Below are 24238 nucleotides of genomic sequence, written 5' to 3' on the forward strand. Positions count from 1 at the left end.
ACCCAACTTGCACAGTACAGTCAGAGGCACTTTCAGTGCTAGGCAACCAGCACTGCACTGCTCATCACAGAAGGCTCTTTCAGCAGCAGACATCCAGCCATGGGTTACATGCCACTATCTATGGCACTTTCGATGGTGGGCAACCAGCCCCAACCCATGTTGCAATCTTTCCTGGACAACTCTCGGGGGTCAGAGGACTTCAGTGTGCTCTGACAATTTTATGAAGGGCCCCACGCTTAACACTGGCACCAAACCTGAATCTGTATTAACCTGGTGAACATTTGTCCCACTATGGTGACTACTTGGGGCCTGCCTCATCCAACTTGCATACCAAACAATACCAAACAAAGCTCTTTCAGCAACTGAGCTTACGTGCACCCAACAGGTAGTATCAGGCCTTGGGGTGCTCTGGGCCTTTTGCAAAGCTGAAATGTGCTCTACCATACACTTCAAGGTCCAAGAAAGGCAACGACGAACCATAGCTTTGTAGCGCTTAACAAATAGCCCCAGGCTGGTCACAGGCCGCAGCTGGCCATGGCCTGCCCCGGAGCCCCTCCTAAGAGGCCCCAGAATCAAAACACCCAAAGGCAGCCTTCAGATCACAAAAGAGCATTACCTGATTAGCCTCACAAGTGGCATACCCAGAGGGTGGTCTCAACAGTCTCATGAGCACTCTAGGGATAATCCCCCTCTGTGGAATTAGACCCCAGGCAGCAGCTTATACACTATGCGTGTGGCAAATCCTCACATCCAGGCAGCCTGAGACTCAATCCCACTCACTGATGTGCCAAAAGCAATCAAGGCTCAACTACAACAAGAGGGCACACACAACCCTTACAGGGACATACCTGGAACATACTGTGCAGGTGATCAAGGAGACACCTACTACATAAGGCCACCCGGCAAAAACTGAGAGACATAAGAGATTTACCTAATACATAAAAATGAACACAGAGAGGTAATCAAAATTAGGAAACAAAGAAACTCGTCCTAAATGAAAGAACAGAAGAAAACTTCAGAGAAAAAGCTAAATGAAATGAAGGAAAGCAAACTATCAGAAAACAGAGTTAAAAAAAAAACAAAAAAACACAAAAACTGGTTTTAAGGATGCTCAAGGAATTTAGTGAGAACTTCAACAAAGAGATAGTTTAGATAGAACTTCAACAAAGCATAAAAAAGACATAGAAATGATTAAAAAAAAAGTCAGAAATAAAAAATACAATAACTAACATGAAGACTACACTAGAAGGACTCAACATAAGATTAGATGAAGCAGAGGATGAAATCAGCGATTCAGAAGACAACATAGCAAAAAATACCCAATTGAAACAACAAAAAGAAAAAAGAGCAACAATAACAAAAAAATGAAGATAGTTTAAGGGACCTGTGGAACAACATCAAGCATGACAACATTCACATTCACAGAATGAGAAGGGAGAGACAGCAAAAGACCAAGAACCTACTGGAAGAAATAATGACTGAAACTTTCCCTAAGTTGATGAAGGAAACAGACATACAAGTTCAGGAAGTACAGAGAATCCAAAATAAGATGAACCCAAACAGGCCCACACCAAAACACATTACAATTAAAAGGGCAAAATTAAATACAAAGACAGAATCCTAAAAGCAGCAAGAGAAAGGCAACTAGTTACTTGGGAGTAACTCCTTACAAGGGAGCTCCCACAAGATTTTTAGATGATTTATCAACAGACACACTTTGCAGGCCAGAAGGGATTGCCAGGAAATATTCAAAGTGATGAAAAGCAAGGACCTACAACCAGCCTACTCTTCCCAGTAAAGCTACCATTTAAAATTACAGTAGAGATAAAGAGATTCCCAGACCAAAAAAAAAAAAAAAACCCTAAATGAATTTATCACCACAAAGCCAGTATTACAAAAAATGTTGAAGAAACTTCTTTAAGAAGAAGGGGGTGGGGGGACATGAATATGAATAATAAAATGGCAATAACTATGTACCTATCACTAATCACTTTAAATGTAAATAGATTAAATGCTCCAATCAAAAGGCATAGCGTAGCTGAATATATGAGAAAACAAAACCCATACATATGCCGTGTACAAGAGACCCACTTCAGATCGAAGGACACATATAGAGTAAAAGTAAAGGAATGGAAAAAGTATTTCATGCATATTGATATAAAAAAAGAAGCTGAGGTAGCAATACTTACATCAGACAAAACAGACTTTAAAACAAAGACCAGAATAAGAGACGAAGGACATTTCATAATGATAAAGGGAGTCCAATGATAAAGGAATAGAACCCTAGTAAATATCTATGCACCCAAAGTAGGAACACATAAATATATTATATAAAGCAAACATTGACTGACTTAAAAGGAGAGATCGGCAGTAATACAGCCATATTAGGGACTTTAACACCTTATTGACTGCAATAGGCAGACCTTCCAGACAGACAATTAACAAGAAAACAGTGGCTTTAGATGACATATTAGACCAGATGGATTTAGTTGATATTTTTAAAGCATTCCACCCCAAAGCAGAATATATACATCCCTTTCAAGTGCCCTTGAAACATTTTCCAACACAAACCACACGCTAGGCTACAAGTCTCAATAATTCAGAAGACTTAAATCATATCAAGTGTCATCTCCAGCCACACTGGTATGAGTGGGAGAAGATATTCACCAATGATACAGCTGATAAGGGCTTAATATCCAAAATTTATAAAGAATTCATACAGTTCAACACACACACACACACAAATCCAATTAAAAATGGGCAGAGGACGTGATGGACATTTCTCCAAAGAGGACATAAATATGGCCAATAGATATATGAAAAGATGCTCAATGTCACTAATCACCAGAGAAATGCAAATTAAAACCACAATGAGATGTCACCTCACAACCATCAGAATGGTTATCATCAATAAATCAAAAAACAAGTGCTGGAGAAGATGTGGAGAACAGGGAGCCCTCGTGCACTGTTGGTAGGACTGCAATCAGTGCAGCCACTATGAAAACAGACTGGAGGTTCCTCAAAAAATTAAAAATGAAACTGCCTTATGTCCAGCAATTCCACTCCTGGGTATTTATCCAAAGAAATCCAAAACACTAATTCAAAAAGATATATGCATCCCTATGTTCACTGCAGCGTTATTTACAATAGTCAAGATATGGAAGCAAGTGAAATGCCCATCAATAGATCATTGGATAAAGATGTGATACATATATAGAATGGAATCACTATACCACAAGAAGAAAACAAAACTCTTATCATTTGAGACAACGTGGATGCACCCAGAGGGTATTTATTATGCTAAATGAAATAAGTCAGACAGATAGAGACAAATACCATAAGATCTCACTTATATGTGGAACCCAAGGGACAAAATTAAAAACAAAACAGAAACAGACTCATAGACACAGAGAACACTTTGATGGTTGCCAGCTGAGAGGGGTGTTGGATGGCCTCGATGAAAAAGGTAAATGGATTAAGTACAAATTGGTAGTTACAAAATACTCATGGAGACGTAAAGTACAGCACAGGGAATATAGTAAATAATATTGAAATAACTAGGTATAATGCCAGGTGGGTACTGGATTAATTGGGGATCACTTCATAAATTATATAAATGTCTAAACACTATGCCTGAAACTAATATACCTGAAACTAATGTAAAATATTACTGAATTTCAACAACTGAAAGAAAAATAAGAGTGCATATGCAGTGTCTAACAGTTTAAACATACCAGATAATTTAGTCCACAAACAGGTAACAAACAGAGTAGCAAAAGCACATAATAAAGGGCCTTGTAATCTCAAAAATTATATATAAAGAATGTAGTGAGGGGTGAAATGTCTAACTATTGCATTGTTTTGTATACCCAAAACTAATAAAAAATGTAAAAAATGGCATTATTACTTAAAATTATAAGTATTAACTTCTAATAAAATAAACTTGTATAGTACAGGAAAGAAGTTCTTCTTTACAAAGATTTTTTCCAAATAATTCTTCTGTATTTTAAAACATTACCATTATTTATAAGGGATATACGCTCAGTGTTTTTGAAAGTTTTAAGATATTAATATAGAGGAAACTATTTAAATTTAGTATCTTTAAATTTTTAATAATCTAGGAGTTACTTGAAATTATCTTTCCCCTTTAGAAAATACACTGACCTAACAGGCTTAAGACCTGCTTTCTTTTTTCTTGATGCTTATTAATTTGTCCTATCAGCTTTTCCAAGTAACTTAACGTCATATAAATTCCATTAGTAAAATAAGTGCAGTAATTTATGCTGCTTACTTACCTTACAGAAGTGGCATAAGAAAAGATACAGTGATAAAATTAAATTAATATATGCAGTTGAAAAGCATTTTTTCCCCTCTGTTTTTTCCTAGTATGTCAAGTCCTCTATCAACTGGAGATGCAATACATTTTTCTGTATGCATTTAAGGGAAAGACTGCTGAGTGTAACCATGTTGAAGTTTTTCCTGTTTAAGCACAAAGATGCTATCCATTCATTTTGAACTTAAATTAGAACTGATTTTCCTAATAACTACAGGCTCAAACAAGTTATATTTGGAATACTTAATGTAATATGACTTGGAATACAGTAGAAAAGAAAAACGTACACACATTTTAATTTTTCAGTTCTTTTAATTATAGCGCTGAAACGAGATACTTAAAATTATGTGAACCACTGCACACTAGTGAAAAAAAAAAACTCCTTTACAGAGCAATTAGTATAGTGTTTCAGATTTTGTGTGTGTGTGTGTGTGTGTGTGTGTGTGTGTGTGTGTGTGTGTAGACAGATAGTATTAGCTCAGAGGGGAAATAACTGCTAAAATGTATTGAGTTATAGTAATAGCTAAGTAAGCTATTTTTTAAAAATTTTGAACTGAGTTCAACAATGCGCACTTAACATACAAAATTTATTTCAAATATATTCAATCTCCTATGTATTACAGTTATAAGTATTTCATACAGAGCTTCAATCATCAAATCAGAATGTTGAAGAGAAAAAGGGAACAGGAAGCAGATGCTACCTCTCTGAGTATTTCCCCATGAAATTGTATGATAGCTTTTATACTGCCACTGATTGCCATATATTTAGTTTTAGGAAGAAATACACATTGTTAAATGCCAAAATGTTTAAAAATTATCAGTAGTTTCCAAGAACAGGAGAGGAAGCAAATGACCACAACTCTTTTCCTTTGAGTGCTTCTAAAGAGTAGAGACTCTTTCTAATTCAGCTATTTCTAATACAATTTAATTGGGAAAAGAGCATCATACAATGGTTGACAGCACAGATTACTGACAAGAAACAAACTGCCTGGACTCAAAGGAGATGACTGTATTTAACTGTGTTGCTTCCTCTCTGGACTATGTGAGCTAGTTTGTCAAAAGTGAAAGCAATCATCCCATTCCCTCTCACAAATTTTTACAGTAAGGAACTTTTAAAACTTTAAAGCAAAAGTATCCTTAATAAACAGATTACAGGTACATATGAGCCTAAAATAAAGTGGTCTGTATTGCAGTGTGCTTTCTTTTACAACCATTACCGAAATGGGCTAAGGTAACTTCGAAACTCTAAAATACAGCCCCTAAATATAATCTGAGTCTGAAGCTTTGTTTATGAGATGATATAGAGATCTATTTCCTGACCCTGGCAACCCCAACCAGTTTGTATAAGTCACTATTTTTAAAATGCCTCCAAATTTGAAAATGCTGTCATTCAAAATATACCCTTACTACAGATTGATCTGCGAGTGATATATGATAAAAATTAATGCTCTGGTTGCTGAAAATCAGGATGTAAAATCAGCTCTTAGCTGGATATCAGGCAGCAAAGAGAGTAAAGGTCTGGGGGCTGTCACTGCAAAGTGTTTTGGAAAAGCTCAGTATGATAGAGATATAGAGGTTTGGGGGAATAAGATCATGTTTATCATCCATGAAAAAGGAGATGAAGGTAGACAGAGCCCTACTCTTTCACTTTTGCTAAGATATTCCCCATTTTCACTTTGACTGGAAACTATGGCCAAACCCGATTTCAGGGCTCATTTTCAGAAGCAAAGCTGGCCAAGCCTTTTTATGCATTCATATAAATGAAAGTGAAGCTAGTGTGTTTAAAGCATATGTAATAGGATGCCATATTGTTAAAGTTACCAATTTCCCTTTTGCTTCTCTAAAATTCACCTATACATTTGACCTGTGTTTTCCTGATAAGAGAGAGAAAGAGAAAGAACACACATAGGTGACTATGCTTCTTTTTTTTTTTCCTTTTCAATTCTTTGTCCTCCAGAAATTTTGTGTAGGAATATTGTCATTTTCGGTAGATCCATGTTACCTCTTCTGAAGGAATTGGGAACTCATTTTAGGACCAGATGACAACAGAATTTCTGACCTAGCTGATGCCCTGAACAGTCTATGATGATAGGGCAAAGTCTCGGGAGAACCCCACTTAATAGCTAAACTGATATCTTTGGAAATTTTTTGTGGGGGAAGGGGTGGTCTAACTGGTTTTCTTTCCTCGAAGAATTTTTACTTCTGTTTTCTATCTTCTTATTTTTCTGGAGAATGACATACTTGGATAAACTTTTCAGGTGACAGTGGGGGAGGGAGGAGTTAACATCTCAGTCATACAAACAACTCAAAATAGAACAACAGTCATCATTTCTAAAGTGTCCTCTTGGCTGCTCTAAAACAATCCCAGAATCTCCATCAGACTGTTCCTCTTGCAAGCCTCGTTCCTGGTTCTCCTCTCATCTCACTTATGTTCTCTCTCAGCAGCAAAACAAGTTTTCCCAGTGTCTAACAACAGAGGAATTTGGGACTCCTATTGATGCCACATGCACTCATTCAAGAAAATTTTCCAAATAAAAGAAGTTCTCTCTCTAAAAAGATCTCTTTGGGGGCATTTACTTTGATCCCAATTCTTCAGTTTTAAAAATAAAGCTGAGATGAAAATCCCTATATATAAATCTTGGCTTGTCTTTATTTCCCTAGAATTTAAATTCATGAAAGTGGAATTAATGGATTCAACTGTATGAATATTTTTCAACATTTTGCTTAATGTCTTTCTAGAATATTTTACATCTTCAAAAGAAATAATTGTTGTCATAGTATCCTCAGAAGCATGATATATTAATCTGAAGTCATAACAAATCTAGGAAACAGGATGTGCAAAGATTTTCTACATATAAAAAAGCTCTGAAAATTAACTGAGAAAAAGATCAATAGACATCATTCTATAAAATTTTAAGTTCTCCAAAAACATTAAGTGTTGAGAAATGAGAAAAGGAATCTTCCTTGCTCTCAGCTGAGATTCAGCCTTAGTTCTTACCCAAATCCTTAAATTCCTTTCAACTGCTTTCTAGCTTTTGCCACCCAAAGATAATTTTTTCAGAGCTAGACGTTAGTAGAAGATGTATATGTGTGTGAGGATTCAAGACAATGTCCCACCTGCAATAAATCCACAGACACATGCTTTTGTGATGGCCTCTTTCCATAGAGTAAATGTTCCTATGATGGAGCCTATTTTTCCCTCCTCATCTCTTCCATCTACAAGCTGTAGATGGTATCAGCCATTCTTGTTCATATAGATATTAGGCAAGTGATTGGATGATATAAATGTAAATTGGAAGGTATGAAATGCCACTTCAGATTAAGCTCCATTCATTGTAATTCCACAACTGACCTTTTGCTAAGGAGCTTATTATTGGAATATAAAGTAGTATTAGAGTCATTGGGGGTGTTTTATTTCCCAACTGCCTATTGATGAATGTGTACATAAGTCTTCAGCAGCAAATCTTAAGAGGGGAAATAAATGATGAGTGGGAAAATTTGGAAGCTGAAGCTAATCTTGATATCCAAACAGTAATAAACATATTAAAGACAACTTGGAGGAAATACTTGGGATTAACATGACATATGTAAGCAGTATATAAAGAACTCAGATACGAGAAAAGTAAAAAACACAATCATTACAATCTAAGAATAGCTAAAGGATATGAATTTAAAATAGCCAATTCACATGAAATATTCCCTACTTTTGCACTAGAATAGAATTAAGTGCAAATTTTTAAATCAGAAGTTGAAAGCAACTGCAATGAACTGGATAATCTTAGAACTAGACAATAAATATATCAGTGACAAATATATTAGAGAGGACATTAGTGTGTTTTTTTCCCCTTAGTTTTATAGGTACCATATAGCTTCCTATGTTTGGTGCCACATCAGGAGCAGAACTTCCAATCAAGCTAGTGGTGTATTAGTAGAGTGGGATCCATATCATAAGTGTTGTGTGGGAGGGGTAGGGGGTGAGGTGGGGGGTTAAATAAACTCATAACTTTTTAAAATTAAAATAAAACCTAAGAAAATATCAGTCTAGTAAGGTCTGGCAACAAGTCAGAATCTGACAGCCAAGGTAAATCATCTCTGTGGGAGAAAATACTTTAAAGACTTATAATAATACAGTCTGGCAGAGAATTAATATAATTTTTATGTCATAGCAATAAACAACCATATTCTAGGTATTGTGTCATAATTTAAAAAGGAGAAATATATTAATACATTCATATCTCATAAAGATATTTATTTCCATGAATTAGAAACAATGCCTGACCTAGGGTATCGTAACAATAACAACAAAAAACCTAGATGCAGGCAAAGATATGAGCAATCCATTAGGTTTATTGACAGATCTGTAATGTTTTCAATTAATCAATCATTTAAAGTCCAGTTTATCAGAAGATCTGTAATTATTTCAATTAATTTTTTAAAATATATCTTTATACTGAGAGAAGGATGAGGACCATAAAATGATAGACTTGAAACTAAGAATATCGCTGTAATTTAGAAACTAAATTGATAGTTTTCAGTGCTTTTTGACATTGTAAATGTACAAATTTAAATGTCAACAGCTAATGATGGACAATCTGCTACTGATTTTTCTCTGTTGAAAAATATCAAGTTCTGTCAGCAATTTCTATCTTTATGTGCACATTTCTCAAATATATAAAATACAGGATCTAGCAAACAGTAATACCTAATTTCTTGAGAAAAAGATGAAAGAGTACCAGCAATTTCAAAGTTATAAAACACTGCTAAAAATGAATATTTAATAAGTTTATGCAAGATAATAACAATAAACAAGAGATTAACATGGTAGACGATGGCAAGAAATTATAGAAACATTTTTATTTTTTAAGTTACATATAATATAAACCATAGAGGTATTGCCAATTTTACCTTCATCTAAAGGTAAAATAATTAGCAGATAAAACCACATATAATCCATTAAAATTTAGATTTTTTGTTAATATATTTTTAAAAGCAGCCACCATCATTAAATATTTCTTTAAAAGTTTAACAAAATGTTTAATGAAAAAGCCAAATCATACCAGTTACTTAAAAGTTCTATGTCTAATCTAAAACATTATTCACTTGGATAGTTATTTTTTATTTATACGCAGAATAAGTTTTAATCTTTAAGTACAGAGTAACTAATTAAAACTGACTTAAAAACTGAGGTCTCTGCAAGAATCATTCATTTGAACTCTCTTATTATTTTCATTTATTCATGATGATGGATTATGATAAATGTGAGACTCATTTTAATTTCCCATGTATAACTCAAGATTCTTATTTGTTTGTGAAATTTTCTATAATTTCTCTTCATTTTATTTTTGTTATATTGTTAGTATTTAACTGTCAGGTATTTCCTCTATTTCATAACGCTGTCCTAAAGTCAGGGGTGGGCTGGGGTGGGTACATCTTATTTCATTTCTAGCAGTCACGGTCATGGCCAGTATATTGAATGAATATTTATTCTCAGTATCTTCACATATCAATTCATAGATTCTTGAGAATAATACTTTTCTCTTTTAATCTCTGTAAGCAATATTTCACGGATGTGAACTTATCTATGGAACAGCTAAATCCATATTATTTTGATATATAAATTAGTGTTTTAATTATTCACTGACATATAAGTAGCCGCATTAGTTAAATCTGAAGCTATTAGAAATTCTGTGCCGTGACCTATCCTATGTATTTCCTATGCCTAGCACAGTAAAAAACTTAATAGTATTTACATATTTCACTTAAAAATTGGATGAATATACATTTATTGTCAAAATAGTTTGAGAATTCTAGGAAAATGTATATGAATAAACCATATAAATTGAGAGTGTAAGTGTGTATATCTAAGTAATAAAAATGAACAAAAAAAATCTAAAGGTAACTATAGTTACACTGCAATTAAAAAAAACTTTATAATCAAAACAAGCTAACAATTTAATCTGACTTTAAGGGTTTAATCTGATTTTAAAAAGCGTGTTAAACCTTTAGAATACTAACCTTTACAATAAATTATTAAATTTTAATTCTGTTTTACTGGGTAATGGGGATATTGAATAATCTAAAATACAACGCATACATATATAGATTTCTGGTTATAAACTAGTGGATATTACAATGGCTCGTATATGTAAGTTTTATTAAACAAAACAACAAACTGTCATTTTGATAACCTGAGTGAACTACAGTTTTTTCTAATCTATAAAATGAAGTTATTATACTATAACATTATTAAGACAGTAAGTTATTGCACTATTGGTACCTTTTCACTCTAATATAACATCATGAAAATAACAGCAAAATGGGAGTATGTTAATTTTTACTTATTTTAAACCAGGCTAGCAATATGCTAATCCAACAATATATAATTCTGAAATTTTGTGTTACATTTTCAGATAAAAGTTGAGATCTCTTTCTGACTGCTCCCTCATTAAATTGAGCATATAAAATAGCCAAGGTAACAGTGAACTTTCCTCATTAAAAGTTCTACTATTCTAAAATTTTCCTGGCTATTACACTGTTAATTTTTTTTTTGTTCAGGAATTATACTAATTGTTGACAAGCAGATCAAAGTATTAGAAACTGATACAACTCTTATGATTTTGTGCAATGCTAGCTACTACTTTGTTCAGCTATTTCCTGTAACACTTAATGGCGACTACTAATGATTTTCACTTGCAGTCACAAGATAAATATTATCTGAGTATACTTTAAATCCAGAGGGAGAATGGAACAAAATTTTCAGTATTTTCTTTTTAAAAAATTTTAGTTAAGATTGTTTGTCATCAATGAACACTTCTATAATGCAGAGATTAAAGGATCTAAGAAAGAGTATTGTTATATATAACAAGAAAAATGCCTTAACCAAACAGATTCATTTAAAAAATAGTACCATAATTCAGGTTTTATTCCCATCCTTACTTTTCTTTCATTTTAGTATGTTTATAGCTACTTAGCTACTGCATCATATGTAAAAATAAACTTCAGTTGTCTGAGATAATTTTTTGAATAACATTTATTGGCCTCTCTATAGTTTAATTCACTATTATAGCCTAAGCACCTAGCAAATGCCTGACACAAATAAGATGCTTAATATGCTTAATGTTGAGGAACTTATTAGGTTGGTGCAAAAGTAATTGCAGTTTAGAAAGTTAAAAATAATTGCAAAAACCGCAATTAACTTTTGCACCAACCTAATAAATTTGTAATAGAATATAATGAATAGACATTATTTTCGAACAAATGGTACAGAAATATTTTATATTATGACGGTTGATCCTCAGTACTGTTACATGTTATCATATTTAACAAATGTGTTTTTAAGGTTTTCTCATTGATTTTGGATCTAATTTTAAGAAAATGAAGTTTTCTTGCCAGATCTGGAAAAAGGCTGGAAACTCTTCACTAAGTCATATATTCTGGAAGGAAAAGTTCTCCTTGAACCCTTACATAAGGTAAGTACACTTCCTATCAAATAGTAGGACTTCAATAAAAATCTTTTTTAAAAATGAACGGTTTAACTCAGTTTTAGAATATTAATCATTGAAAACTGAAATTATGTATCTCATAAGAAGTCATAATGTTTACTGAAAGGAATAACCATAAAAATATTATTTTCCAGAACATTCTAAGCACTCAAGTAAATTGTAAGATTTACTATGTTTGAATATATATTTAAGAATATTTGGAAATGTTTAAATGAAGCATCTCAGAGTATGAATTTTCTAAATATACACTAAGTATATAGGACTGTTGCTTAAGTTAAGACTTTGTTTCTATATATTTAATAAATGTATTCATATAAAATTATTAAAAGGCAACTCAAATTAAGGGATAATTAACTGGTCAGGGAAATTTTTTTAAAAATTACATGCCATTTTCTGCTGTTCATTGGAAAACCTAACAGTTTCTTCCCCCGTCCTTGCCACCAAAAATACCATATATCCTAAAATCTAACTTTATGGGTCTCTTATAGGGTTTCTGGGCAGGAATTCCTTCCCACCCATTCTTGGGAATCTTTTTTTGTTTTCCCGTTCCCGAATCCCGAAACATTTTTTCTATTTATCGCTATCTAAAGTTATACTGTGTTACAATGTTATACGCCGCCAGACATGCACATGCAACACCAGAATCAGATATCATATGACCAGCTAATTTTAGCCCTTGTAAATCGAGCACATTTGATCATGGAGAACAGAAAACAGTTTGTATTTACACAGAGAAATATTTATTTTCACAACCCAGGATTTGACTACAAAGTCATCTTCAGGTGAACTAACTAAGGAAACCAAAAGTAGTTTACCTTCATATGACATAGTCAAATCCTGGGTTGTGAAAATAAATACTACGCTGTGTAAATACAAACTGTTTTCTGTTTTCCATGATGAATCATTTCCACAAAGTGATGGCCGATACTACCAACCACATTCGAACAGTGTTTTCGGCTGACGATTGTGATGTGAGTGTTCTTGGCTCTCTCAGCTGCTGTGGGTAAGTCAGTCTATTTAAAACAACTTACACTGCTAATATTTTATTCCAATGTTACAATAATTTCCAATCTCATATCATAATGTTTTGTGGCACTTTTTAGTTATAAATATTCACTGCACAATATGGGTCTTTCTTAAATTTTTCTTAATGCTTTTAAAAGAAATAAAATTTGAGTTAGTTAAACGTAGAAATAGAAATCTTGTATCTCTCACAAAGTACTTGAGCAATGTTAGTTGTCTACGTGAGATGGAAGAGGATGAATTTTTTTGCCTTGTCAAGTAAGAATGAAATTGCAGGATTGGCGAAGTCATTAATGGAAAGACTTTTTAAAGGAACATTTACAGCAGAAGAAGTTCCAAGAGAAGAAATAAAGGATGTCCTTACGGCGAGTTCTGACATTAAATCAGAATCTGGTCTGAAGTGTGAATTGACTAAAGCAATACAAATTTTGACATCACAACCTAGCCCTATGCATGCAGACAAAATATTTGCTTCTCTAAGGAAGGAAATGAGCTTATAAGAAACGCATTCTCTCACTCCCAACTTGAAGATGCCTTTAGATGCACTCATAACAATTGAACCAACGTCTACAGAATATGAAAGAAATTTTTCCACATCAAGTATATTTGTTACAAAGCGAAGATCACGATTGTCTGATAGGGTAATTAATGCTCTATGTTTCTTAAAGTTTCATTTTAAAAATGACAAATAAAAACTATTTCAAGTACTTTTTAAATTTTCAGATGAATAATATTTGCTTTTGTTTTCTATTAATGTTTAATTTAATAAATAAAATATTTAAATGTGATAGGGAATGTAATACAATGTGCAATACATGTAAAAACTCATTGTATACTATAAGGTTTGGTTAAACAAAGTCTGTATTAATTACATTGTTTATATTTTGAGAAAACCTGAAATATAACAGAAACCTAGACAAAATGATACCATAATGACCCCTGTTTAGCGCTCAGGGCAAGAGATGCACTAGTCATGAAATTCTGGTTGACTTCCATTTAGGAAATTGATTTACTCAAGTTTTGTGTCGACCTTTTACATATAGGAGTGTCTCAAAACCTCTGAAAGACTGCACCTGGGGCCATGAACTTTGGTTGCCCCAACTTCTCTATGGCTTTTCTGTTTATTAACATTTACTGTTACAGCCATTATTACAGATGATCAATGAAAATTAAATAAAAAGATTATTTAGGGAATTCTTGAGAATTCTCAGTAAATATGATTTCCCATTCTCGATTCCTGAAGGTTCCAAAATGTCGGGAATTTGGAAACTCTAGTCTCTTATAAGCTTTCTGAACCTTTGTTTCTTTTCATTTAAACAAATGCAAAAAGAAAAGAAGACTCATGGGAAATATCTGAAAACAGACCTATTTTATACCTATTATGACCCAGATTTTTTGGTTTTCAATAACAGTAACCTGACTATAACAAAGATGAATAAAACTGGTGCATAAGCCAAACTTCCAAATATTGCTCTTTATTAGCTATAAACTTGACTCTGTTGGATTTACCATATCACTTTGTGAAGATGTCCTCACCCTCCTGTACCATTATTCACCCTGAAATGGTGAGATTTCAAGTCAGAAATGCATTAAGAAATTGCATTTGTTGATCTGAGTGTACATTATGTACAACAGTTTGAAATAGCAGTACTGTACTATGAAGATATTTTAAATCAGTTTGAGCTCAATAAAGTAGAAAACAGGCAACTCACCCCATCCCTTCTATCCCTTTCTATTACCAATAATTATATAGCAAGGTTATTATTACTAGGAGTAATGGAAAATTTGGGTTCCTTGGGAAAAAAATGATTTAAATGTTTGATATCTACATTTATTTCTCTGTAAGAATAAGATGGTCCCATAAATTTGACCTCTAAAATGTATCTCAAATCCATCTTCTTCTCTACACCTCCACTACGCTAGGCCAGGCTACCATAACCTCTCCCCAGGACAATTCCAACAGACTCCTAATTCTCCTCTTGCCATCTTCTAATCTCTCTGCTCACTAGCTACAGTGCTATTAAAATAAAAATTGGTTAAAATCTCTCAACAGCTTCCAATTTTATCTAGAATAATTTTAAAACACAACTCCTTACCTTGGCTCTTTTTCTTCTGTGTAGAATCTGGCTCCTGGCTATCTTTCACACCTTGTATTGCCATTGCTCTACTCTCTTCTTTGCTCAGTAAGTTCCAGTTACACTGGATTCAGTTCTTCAAATGAATCAAACGCTTTGCCCTTCAAAGTCAGTGCCCAGGCAGTTCTCTCTACCTAAAATACACTTTGTCTTACTTTGCACAATTAGCTCTTTCTCTTCCCTGAGAACATGGTTTAAATGTCACTCCCCAGATAGGTATTCCCCACATTGAAAATAGCAGATCCCTCCTGTTATTCTCTAGCTCAATGCATTTATTGTTTCCTCCATAACATTTGTAAAATCTTTTATCATTTATTTTACCTAACATTTTTGTCAGTCTCCCCTACTAGAAATAAATTCTATGAGGGCATACACAATGTCTGCCTTACTTAACCTTATTTCTCCATCATCTAAATATTAAATTCTAGAAAACAATACTCAATATAAGACAAAAGCAGACGCTATATAATTTCTATTCTTAAAAGAAATAATGTCAATGTAATGAAAAAGTTGATCAGAATGCTGTAGATGCAGTATATCAAAATATGTTGCACATCTTAATGCAATTTTTATTTTAAAAAGGATACTACTTTAGATGTATAACAATTTAATCCTTCTGTGTAAATTTAGTTTGATTACATGATTGACAGTGTACCTTAGAGTCAAATGTTTTCGATTACTTAACTATATGTATTGATCTCCACTATATTTATACTTCCAAGATGTTGAGTCAAGAACACAACAAAGAAACTTCTATTACTGTAGGGGTTTTGTTGATGTACAGGGTAAAATAGAATCTATTATTTCACCATTTGGGACAAACAGAGTATAGTCAGAAGTACTCGTGTGTGTAAAAAGAGAAAGAGAAAGAGTGTGATTGAGATATGGTGCCTGTGAGAGGGAAAGAGGATAGATAGAATGAAATACAAGAAATCTATGAAGCCTTTTGCACTTTCGTAGTTTACATTAGCATGATTAGTGAAGAAACAAAAGGATTTCTACTCTAATATTTTTCTTAATATTTAATTTTGTAAGAAAAAAAGCAATACAAATTCCTTACAGGAAAGTTTGAAAACATGAAAAAAAAAGCAAAAGGATGTAATCTAACCATTAATTTTGTCTTTTATCATTAGATATACATTTTTCCTTTTAGGAAAGTCCAAATAATGTGTGGTGAACATACAATGTGATATATAGATGATGTATTACAGAATTGTACACTTGAAACCTATGAAACTTTACTAACCACTGTCACCCCAATAAACTTTAATTTAAAAAAAATGCTTTATTCATGTTACTTCTACTTTGAAGAAGAGATCCTTAAAGAACACTATAATTTTTGTGCAAGAAAATGTTTGTAGACATAGTCTTACCCTAAATCAAGATCAAACTTAGATGATCAATGTATATCATGACATTTTATGTTTCTACTGCAAATACCAATTGTAACTAACTATTCAATGACATGTCAATTTGTTAGTGTATAATAAAATTACATCCTAGGTTGTTTTTATACTTATGGTTAACAAGAAGGTATGTGATTACAATCTCCTATACCTTTAGAACTATGAATAGTTTATCCCTGAAAATTAATGTTATAGAAGTGAAAAGTCTTTTAAAGATACTGTTTGTAAATCATCCAGTTTTCGTTATTTAACAATTTTTTTAATATTTTCAGTAAAGTTAACTCTTGAACTTTCTAAAGAAAATCAATTCCTCCCTCTCTATAAATATAAAAACAATATTCAATTTTACAGTTTGTGAATAATGCTTATGGCAACTAATTTTAGGCTATGAATTTTATCAAGCAGATATTTTTCTGCTCAAGTATGTTCACCTGTATTTACATACAACTCAGTGGACTTTATACTCATCTCAGCATAATTAATAAATTCAATGAAAGTAACAAGTTTTGTTTTGCTTATTTATTTAATTTGTCACTGAATTCCCTGGGAAAAAATAAGAGAAAAAAAATGATCAATTTACAAAATCTTGATAGTAAAATGAGCTCTCTAGATTCCTGTATCCAAGGCACATTTATGATTTAATGAATTATTTGAGTATCTGATGATATTTGGAAACATGAGCCACACTCTGAGAGATGTATCAACTTTTTTAGGCTATACAGTACTATTTGCTAAAGCAGAGTAATCTTTGAATAAATGGACCCCTGGTGGCTACTAACCACTATAACTGATATATACAGTTACTTACATATGAAACAAGATTGTGTTTTATATTCACCTAAGTGTCAGTTCAGAGATAAAAGTATATACTGTGTTTCCCAAAAATAAGACCAGGTCTTATATTAATTTTTGCTCCAAAAGATGCATTAGGGCATATGTTCAGGGGATGTCACCCTGAAAAATCATGCTGGGGCTTATTTTCCAGTTAGATCTTATTTTTGGGGAAATATGGTGTGTGTGTGTGTGTGTGTGTGTGTGTATTATGCGTATATATATATACACACACATATAGAGAGAGGGGGGGAGGGCAAAAATCTGTTATTTTTAAATAAAAAATTCCAACAATTAATAAATATTGTGGTCTTAAATACAGGGAAAATTAATGGATAAAGAGAAATATGAATATAAATCATGTTTTAACTTATTAAACAGATGAAGTGATATCGGAAGCAACTCTACTTTCTGATCAATTCAAGGAGGTAGGGTAATAGGAAGAGTCAAATTGATTTATTTTGTCTTTATAATGCGCAGTTTCACAGCCAATTAAAAGACAAGAGAAAAGATGGCTTTCTATAGTGAAGTTACTCTTAGCACCATGTTAAACACCATGTTAAAAATGAGGCAGTTCACTTTTTTGTCATTATCATTATTTTACTCAGCCTAAATATGGAAAACTAGGAGGGGGTAGGAAGGTAAATGCATTCATTTCAACCATGGAGGATTTTATTAATTTGGTAAAAAATAGATAAATAACTTAAAATTTTTTACTGTGTGAATATCCTTAATCAGAAGGCAAGTAATATAAAAATAAAATACAACACTCCATAAAATAACAAATGTTAAAAGTAATACATGAATTCCAATAGCTCTTAAGATGAGAAGTTCCTAAGAAAATGAACCCCATTTCCTTCAAATTAAATATTAATCATATCACTGATATTTATTATGTGTGTTAGAAATCTAATTTATGTTTTACATTAATCTTTCTATATTATACACATACTATAATTCTGTAAAGCCCCATGTTTTCAATGATTAAAAATTGGTAAGATATATTTTGATTCATGTTATCTATTGATGAAGCTACAAATTAAGAAAATATCCCCAAAATGTTCATAAGAATAATATTTTGAAGTTTGAGATTTAGTTAACTATTAGTATGATAATTTTATTAACCATTAGTATGATAATTTCAGTATTTGAAAGTTAACCCAAAGTATTATAAGGCATATTTTCTAATCACTGTGATTTAGGCTGTGAAAAGCATTTTATAAGCAATCATTTATGTCAGATAAAAAAAAAATCTGAGCACATTTTCTCTATAATTTTCTTTTGAAGAACTCCTCTAAATTTTACCCAACTTAGCCTTTAGGTAATATCTTATCCAAGTGTAACCTTATACATAGCCTGCATTTTTAGTATATTAATTCAAATTCAGACTTTTAGTAGACTATCTTTAATTATCTTATTTAACAGATGGGTAAACTGAATAATACTTATTCACTAAAATTAAATTAAGCTAATTGATGAAACACCCACAAATTATATACAATTGGTAAATATTTTAAGTAAAATGTCCTTTAAAAGTATGGGAAAGGCATAAAAATAGATAAATAAAAATTACTGCAACAGATTAACAAGTAACTAACTCTTCTAGGCCCTTAAATTTAATATGAATATCTGAAATGCCATACTTCAACACTTGACAGATTTTGGTAGAATGAAACTTCAGTCATTTGCAGGTTCAAATATGTGTTTTATTTAATGTTAGTATCCTCAGAGTCTAGGGTGGTTACTGGTGTCTCAGAGGCACTTAAGTGAATAAATTAATGTTGACTGAGGGAAACTATTGCATGGAAACTGTCAAATACATCCCGTAAACTTTACTCTCAAAGTATATATCTCTTTAGCAATCCCAGATACTAAGATAAAGTGCAAAATAAATATCTGACTTTCCAATTATTAAAAATTATTTTTCTCTCCTCACCATGTAAAAACACCAAGTAAATAATTACATGTCATTTTTAACAATCTTCTATTTTCACAGAGGTATATTAAGTTAACTACCTCTTCAATATTTAACGCCAACAGCCCTTAAAAACAAATGAGGGATTTGTGTGAAGGTGTCCATTGCCATAGGCCGTAAGAGAGATGGCACTATAAGGGGCACTTATGTGATACATCTTCAAAGGCATTACGGGTAGGTATGATTTCCAAATTTACATATGCATTTGTGAATGAAATCTGGCAGTTAAAAAACAAAACAAAAAAAAAAACCCAAATAATTAGGGAAACATGCCAAAAGTACCAACTGTTTAAATGGGAGCTTAATTATTGATTCTGAATGATGTATTTTTAAATAAAATTAAATGGTCATAATGACAAAAAAGACGGCTGTTTTTACTTGCCTTCTCTCTCACACACACACACAAAAATGCACCCTCACAAAAAAATGCACACTTTTGTATCATGTGATCTGCATTTTTATATCTGGAAATTATTTCGAAGACTTATATGTTAAATAGTAACTATAATTGAAGTCTTTAGAAAAGTGTGACATAACAGGTGACATATCGGTGGTCATCACATTGCCAGTGAGAGCATTCAGCCAGGTACATGCTAGAAAACTTTTATGGTTGTTCGCTGCTTAGTTTAAGAGGATTTAGACGGTGCTGATTATATTTTTTCATAGATCTTTAAATAATCATAGCAAAAATCCACTGAGATATGTCTCATATTGTTTGAACAGAAAGAAAGAAAATGTTTAAAAATTCTAAGTGCATTCCATTTGGTAAACCTGATTTCACTTTTCGCACACTATTCACATTCATTTTACCACTTTACCTACAAAAACAGTCTTCCTTAAAAAAAAAAAAAAAAAAAAAAAAAATCTGCCAAAGACTGGACTTTAGGAATAGTAACAACTAGGATATTCACCATTCACACTTAAGGGTATCTCCTTGTGCCCACAAGAAAGAGAAACCACAAACACAGATCTGTGGGCATCTAGTCTAGGAATAATTTCTAACAAGTGTACGTTCGGTCTGAATGGGGCAAGGGCGACAGTTACCGGAGAAGGCAAAGGCTGGCATCTGGCCACATGGTAGAGCGGGAGCGATCTGCGTTCCTGAGGCGTGTGGGAGACCCAACACACACATTACCGCGCTAGGAACGGCGGCCAAGAACCAGAAGTCTCCAGTTAGCCTGTGCCACGGAGACTGGCCTCCTGGGGAGGCAGCGCAGCGAAGAGCGGTCCCGCGGCCGCCAGCGGTGGGACTCAAATGCTGCTGATGTTCACGCATCCCTTAAAGACCTTCGGAAGCAGTAAGGACCTCAGCTGGTGAGATCGCCGGCTACTGTCAACGTGGACAGGTTCCTCTGGTGAAGGAGACACCCTGGAACCCCTCGTGGGGCGAAGCCCGGAAAAGCCTACCCCAGGACGAAGTTACCTGCAGGCGACCAATGCACCGGTTCTCAGAGCATCAGTCCTCAGAGCACCCGCCTCCTCCCGCCCCCTCCCGCTTCTCCACCCCGTCCCTTACCTTGGTTGTTGGAGACGTGACTGCAGTCGCCGGGCCAAGCTGTCAGCAGAGGCAAGAAGAAACCAAATTGCAAAAGAAATTCCCGGACTTCGCAGCCCCCCATGGCTCTCGCCGGCTCTCTTCTCTTCCCCCTTAAAGAGAAGTGACGGCAGCGCAGCCAGGTGTTTTGTGTAGGGCAGGGGAACCTGGTCCACGTCTTCTTCCTCCTCCTCTTCCTCCTCCACCCGACCCGCAGGGGGTGTCCCGGGGCGCCCCCCGCGCGAGGCCCCGAGGGCAGGGCACGAAGGTCCAGGCTGCCCAGGTGCAGGCGCAGCTGCTTCGGAGGAGGACGCTGCCTGCGGCGCCAGGGAGCTCCTGGCGGCGGTAGGCGAGCGGAATTGCATCCACCACCGTGTCCCGTTCGCGCGAGGACTATTCACTAGGGCCCGGGAGAGCGCGCGCGCAGGAGCGAGCTCGGGTTGTGGTTTGGGGGAGGGGAGCGGAGGGCGGGGGAGGGCGCCTCACGGCGGGGATAGGGGAGGGACGACCAGGTGCGGCGGCCGGAGCGCCTCTCCCGACTGAAGTGGGCACTCGCAGAGCCTAAAGCAGGGAGGCGCAGCAGCTGGGAGGTGTTGCGGGGGGCCAAGGGAACTTTCCTCTGGCCTGTGCCGGGCGAGCAAAGCGAATGACGCGGCTCCAAGGGGCCCCGACTCGTCCGAGCGAGCTATCGAACTGTTCCCTTAGCCCCTCGCTTGGAAGGCGACCGCAGGGGCTCGCACAGCCAACACTTCCTACTCGGTCGCGTCTGCGCTGCACCTCGGCCTTGGCAGCCGCTTTCCGGGTATCTCTGAGGCCGCACTTAGTCCCCCAAGCACTTTGCTTCCCATTTCGCGCCAGCAGCGCCGAGCATTTCAGGGCTAGTCAGGTCCCGACACCGCCTCCCCCAGGCCTCTCCACATCTCCGCTGCTGGAGGGGGTGAGCGCTGTGGGCAAGCGCTCCCTGTCCGGTGCGAGCTTGGTGGCGGCGGACCAGTCGGACCGCTCCTCAGCGGGGGTCGGCCAAACTTGCCCACCCGGGCGAGCGCCCCAGCTTGGTGGCTGCCTCCGCTGCTTCGAGTCCTAGCGAAGCAAAGGGAGGGAGCCAGCAGCACTGGAGTCACATCAAGCAGGTTGTGGGCGGGTGCGTCGCGCTGGGCTTCACTGAGGTCTTCGGGTCTCCGCGCGGTGGTGACTTCGCGGTGGAGGTCACGAGCATCGTTGCCTCCTTGGGCGCTGCGATTCCGGAGCGCCCGCGGCGTGGCGACGTCGGACAGCGCTCCCTGAGCAGCCCAAGCTCTGAGCTGCGCGTGGCTACATCCACCGCGGCGCCGATTGAGTGGCGAGCTGAACGCTCTCGCGCGTGAGCCGCCCTCTCGCGGCACCCACTCCCTCCCAGCCCTCGCTGCGGCGGGTCGGGAGGCGCGAACTGGATACTCGGTGGGACCTCGCGGCCCCAGGGCCAGGGCCAGGGCCAGGGCAGCACGAAGGTCTCGGCGTCCGTGGTACACACGCTCTCGCCCCGCCGCGGAGGTGGGCGCAGAGGGGAGGGCCGGAGTCGCGAGCGCTGCTGAGCTCTGCCAAGCCGGCGGCTCAGCTCGCCTGGTGGCCACGGCTCGGTTGCTGCCAGTTCGGCGCTAGAGGGGGTTAGTCGACAAGAAAATGCCTCCACTCTTCGCAGGTGGAGACCGCAAGAAAGGATGAAAGCTCTCCCGCAAAACAGAGTGCGTTAAGGGCGCGCCGAGGAACCCATATTGCTAGTGTAGGGAATCCTGTAATATTTCATTCGCTGTTATTATCATCGTCATTCTCATTCTTGAAGGGACTTAGGCTGTTACAGTCGAGTGAGGTTGAAAAGCCCACCCCAAAACTTACCGGAATGTTTTGAAAAAAAATATCTATGGCAATGGAGAAAAAGTGAACCGAGAAGAGAGAGCAGCGGTATTCTAAAGGGTGGACGGTATTTTCAAAGTGGGCTAAGGGCACGGGATCGGGAAACGGCACAGTGGCAGGAGTCGGGAGAGTAGTAGATGAAAGAGCAAAGGGTCAGCGTTCCATATTTAGGGAATTCTGGAAGAGAAAAGACCCTCCCGGTCGACGCGTTTCCGCCTTGGATGCTTATGTCACATACTGTAGTTGAAAGGGTTTCAATTATTGCATTATAGTCACTTGAAGGCGAAGAGAGAAGGAGAGCAAAAGATGCACCAAGTCTAATTCGGCTGCATACAGAGAAATGTGACACTGCAAGTGATTTTGAGAATGAGAGGACGGTCTCCTATTGGTGACTGTACTTTCACTCTCATTACGAATTCAAACACTGGTTCTCTTTAAAGGTGTCCACGCCAATTTAAATGTATGCAAATCACTTTTGACAAGATAACCAAGTATGGAGTTTATATGTTGGTACTTCAAGGAGTAAAATCTGATTTTTGTTACTGATTTTACCACTCTTACTGATGTTAACTGACCACATTGGCATTTGCAAAGTGAACTTACAATTTGCAAATTAAAATTAAAAGGCTACATTATAATATAAATCGTTATCTCTAAATAAATGTTCTTAGATGTGTTTAGTGATTCATTATACTGATGTTTTGATTCAAAATAATCTCTTGTGTACTGTATTGTCAAAGAATATATTTCCATGACCTTTTATAATTAAATTTGAATTTTTTAAATATTGACTTACAGTGAATAGTTTTATAGACTTCATTAACAACTCACTATGAGAAAAATTGTGTCCAAAAGAGACAGTCCTTTTAAATGCCTAATATATACTATATTCTGATAAATTAAAAGAATGTGTAATACTATTATCTTAGAAATGTAAACCATGTTAATCCATTTCTAAACTTCTAGCTTTTAAATTAACTACTAGACTTGCAAGGAGATGTTTTAAATGGAACACCATTTAAAAGAAGTTATTTTAAAAAACCTAGAGTAAAAATATTTTAATGTCAAAGTTTTAAATTGTGATATTTTGAGTATTCCATTTTAGAGAATATAGTATAAATAGAGCACCAAGACGTTTCTTTTAAAATTAGGCTAGAAGGGAATGGTTCTACAGAGGGAGAAAAAGGAGGGAGGGAGGGAAGAAGGGACGAAGGGAAAAAAGGGAGGAAAAAAAGGAAAACAAAAAGCAAAACAGAAAAGCTAAGGTTCCTTTCTAGGATTCACACTTAGTTACAAATCGTGGTACAATATGTGAAACATAAACTATTATTTACTTCACAGTAACAATAACAGCTTGATTAAACTGAGTTTCTATCCTCACCACTACCTACATTTCACAATCTTTGTTTAAAGAAATTATAATCAAGTATGACATAATGTATTACTTACCTGAACAGATCATTGATAGTCATATTGTGGTTTCGATTTTTCAGAAAAAAATAATTACCTGACTTTTCTCAATATTAAAACAAAACACGCTTTGTATGTTTAGATACTGTCTATTGCATGTCTAGAAGATAATGTCCTCAAGTAAAAATCTCAAAAACGG

The 24238-nt window shown here is 35.8% G+C and overlaps 1 protein-coding gene across 1 annotated transcript in view; it reads right to left on the reverse strand.

Annotated features, from left to right (window-relative positions):
• EPHA6 (EPH receptor A6) overlaps positions 1–21115 on the reverse strand; it is an 860810-nt gene extending 839695 nt beyond the window's left edge. The window contains 2 exon segments of the mRNA XM_088794040.1: positions 20722–20908; positions 20910–21115. Coding sequence (XP_088650166.1) covers positions 20722–20908; positions 20910–21104 — 382 coding nt within the window. The 5' untranslated portion in view covers positions 21105–21115.
• Positions 21116–24238: the final 3123 nt, after the last annotated feature.

Source organism: Rhinolophus sinicus, chromosome 17 (assembly GCF_057876585.1).
Source record: "Rhinolophus sinicus isolate RSI-liver-muscle chromosome 17, RSI-T2T, whole genome shotgun sequence".
Taxonomy (NCBI): domain Eukaryota; kingdom Metazoa; phylum Chordata; class Mammalia; order Chiroptera; family Rhinolophidae; genus Rhinolophus; species Rhinolophus sinicus.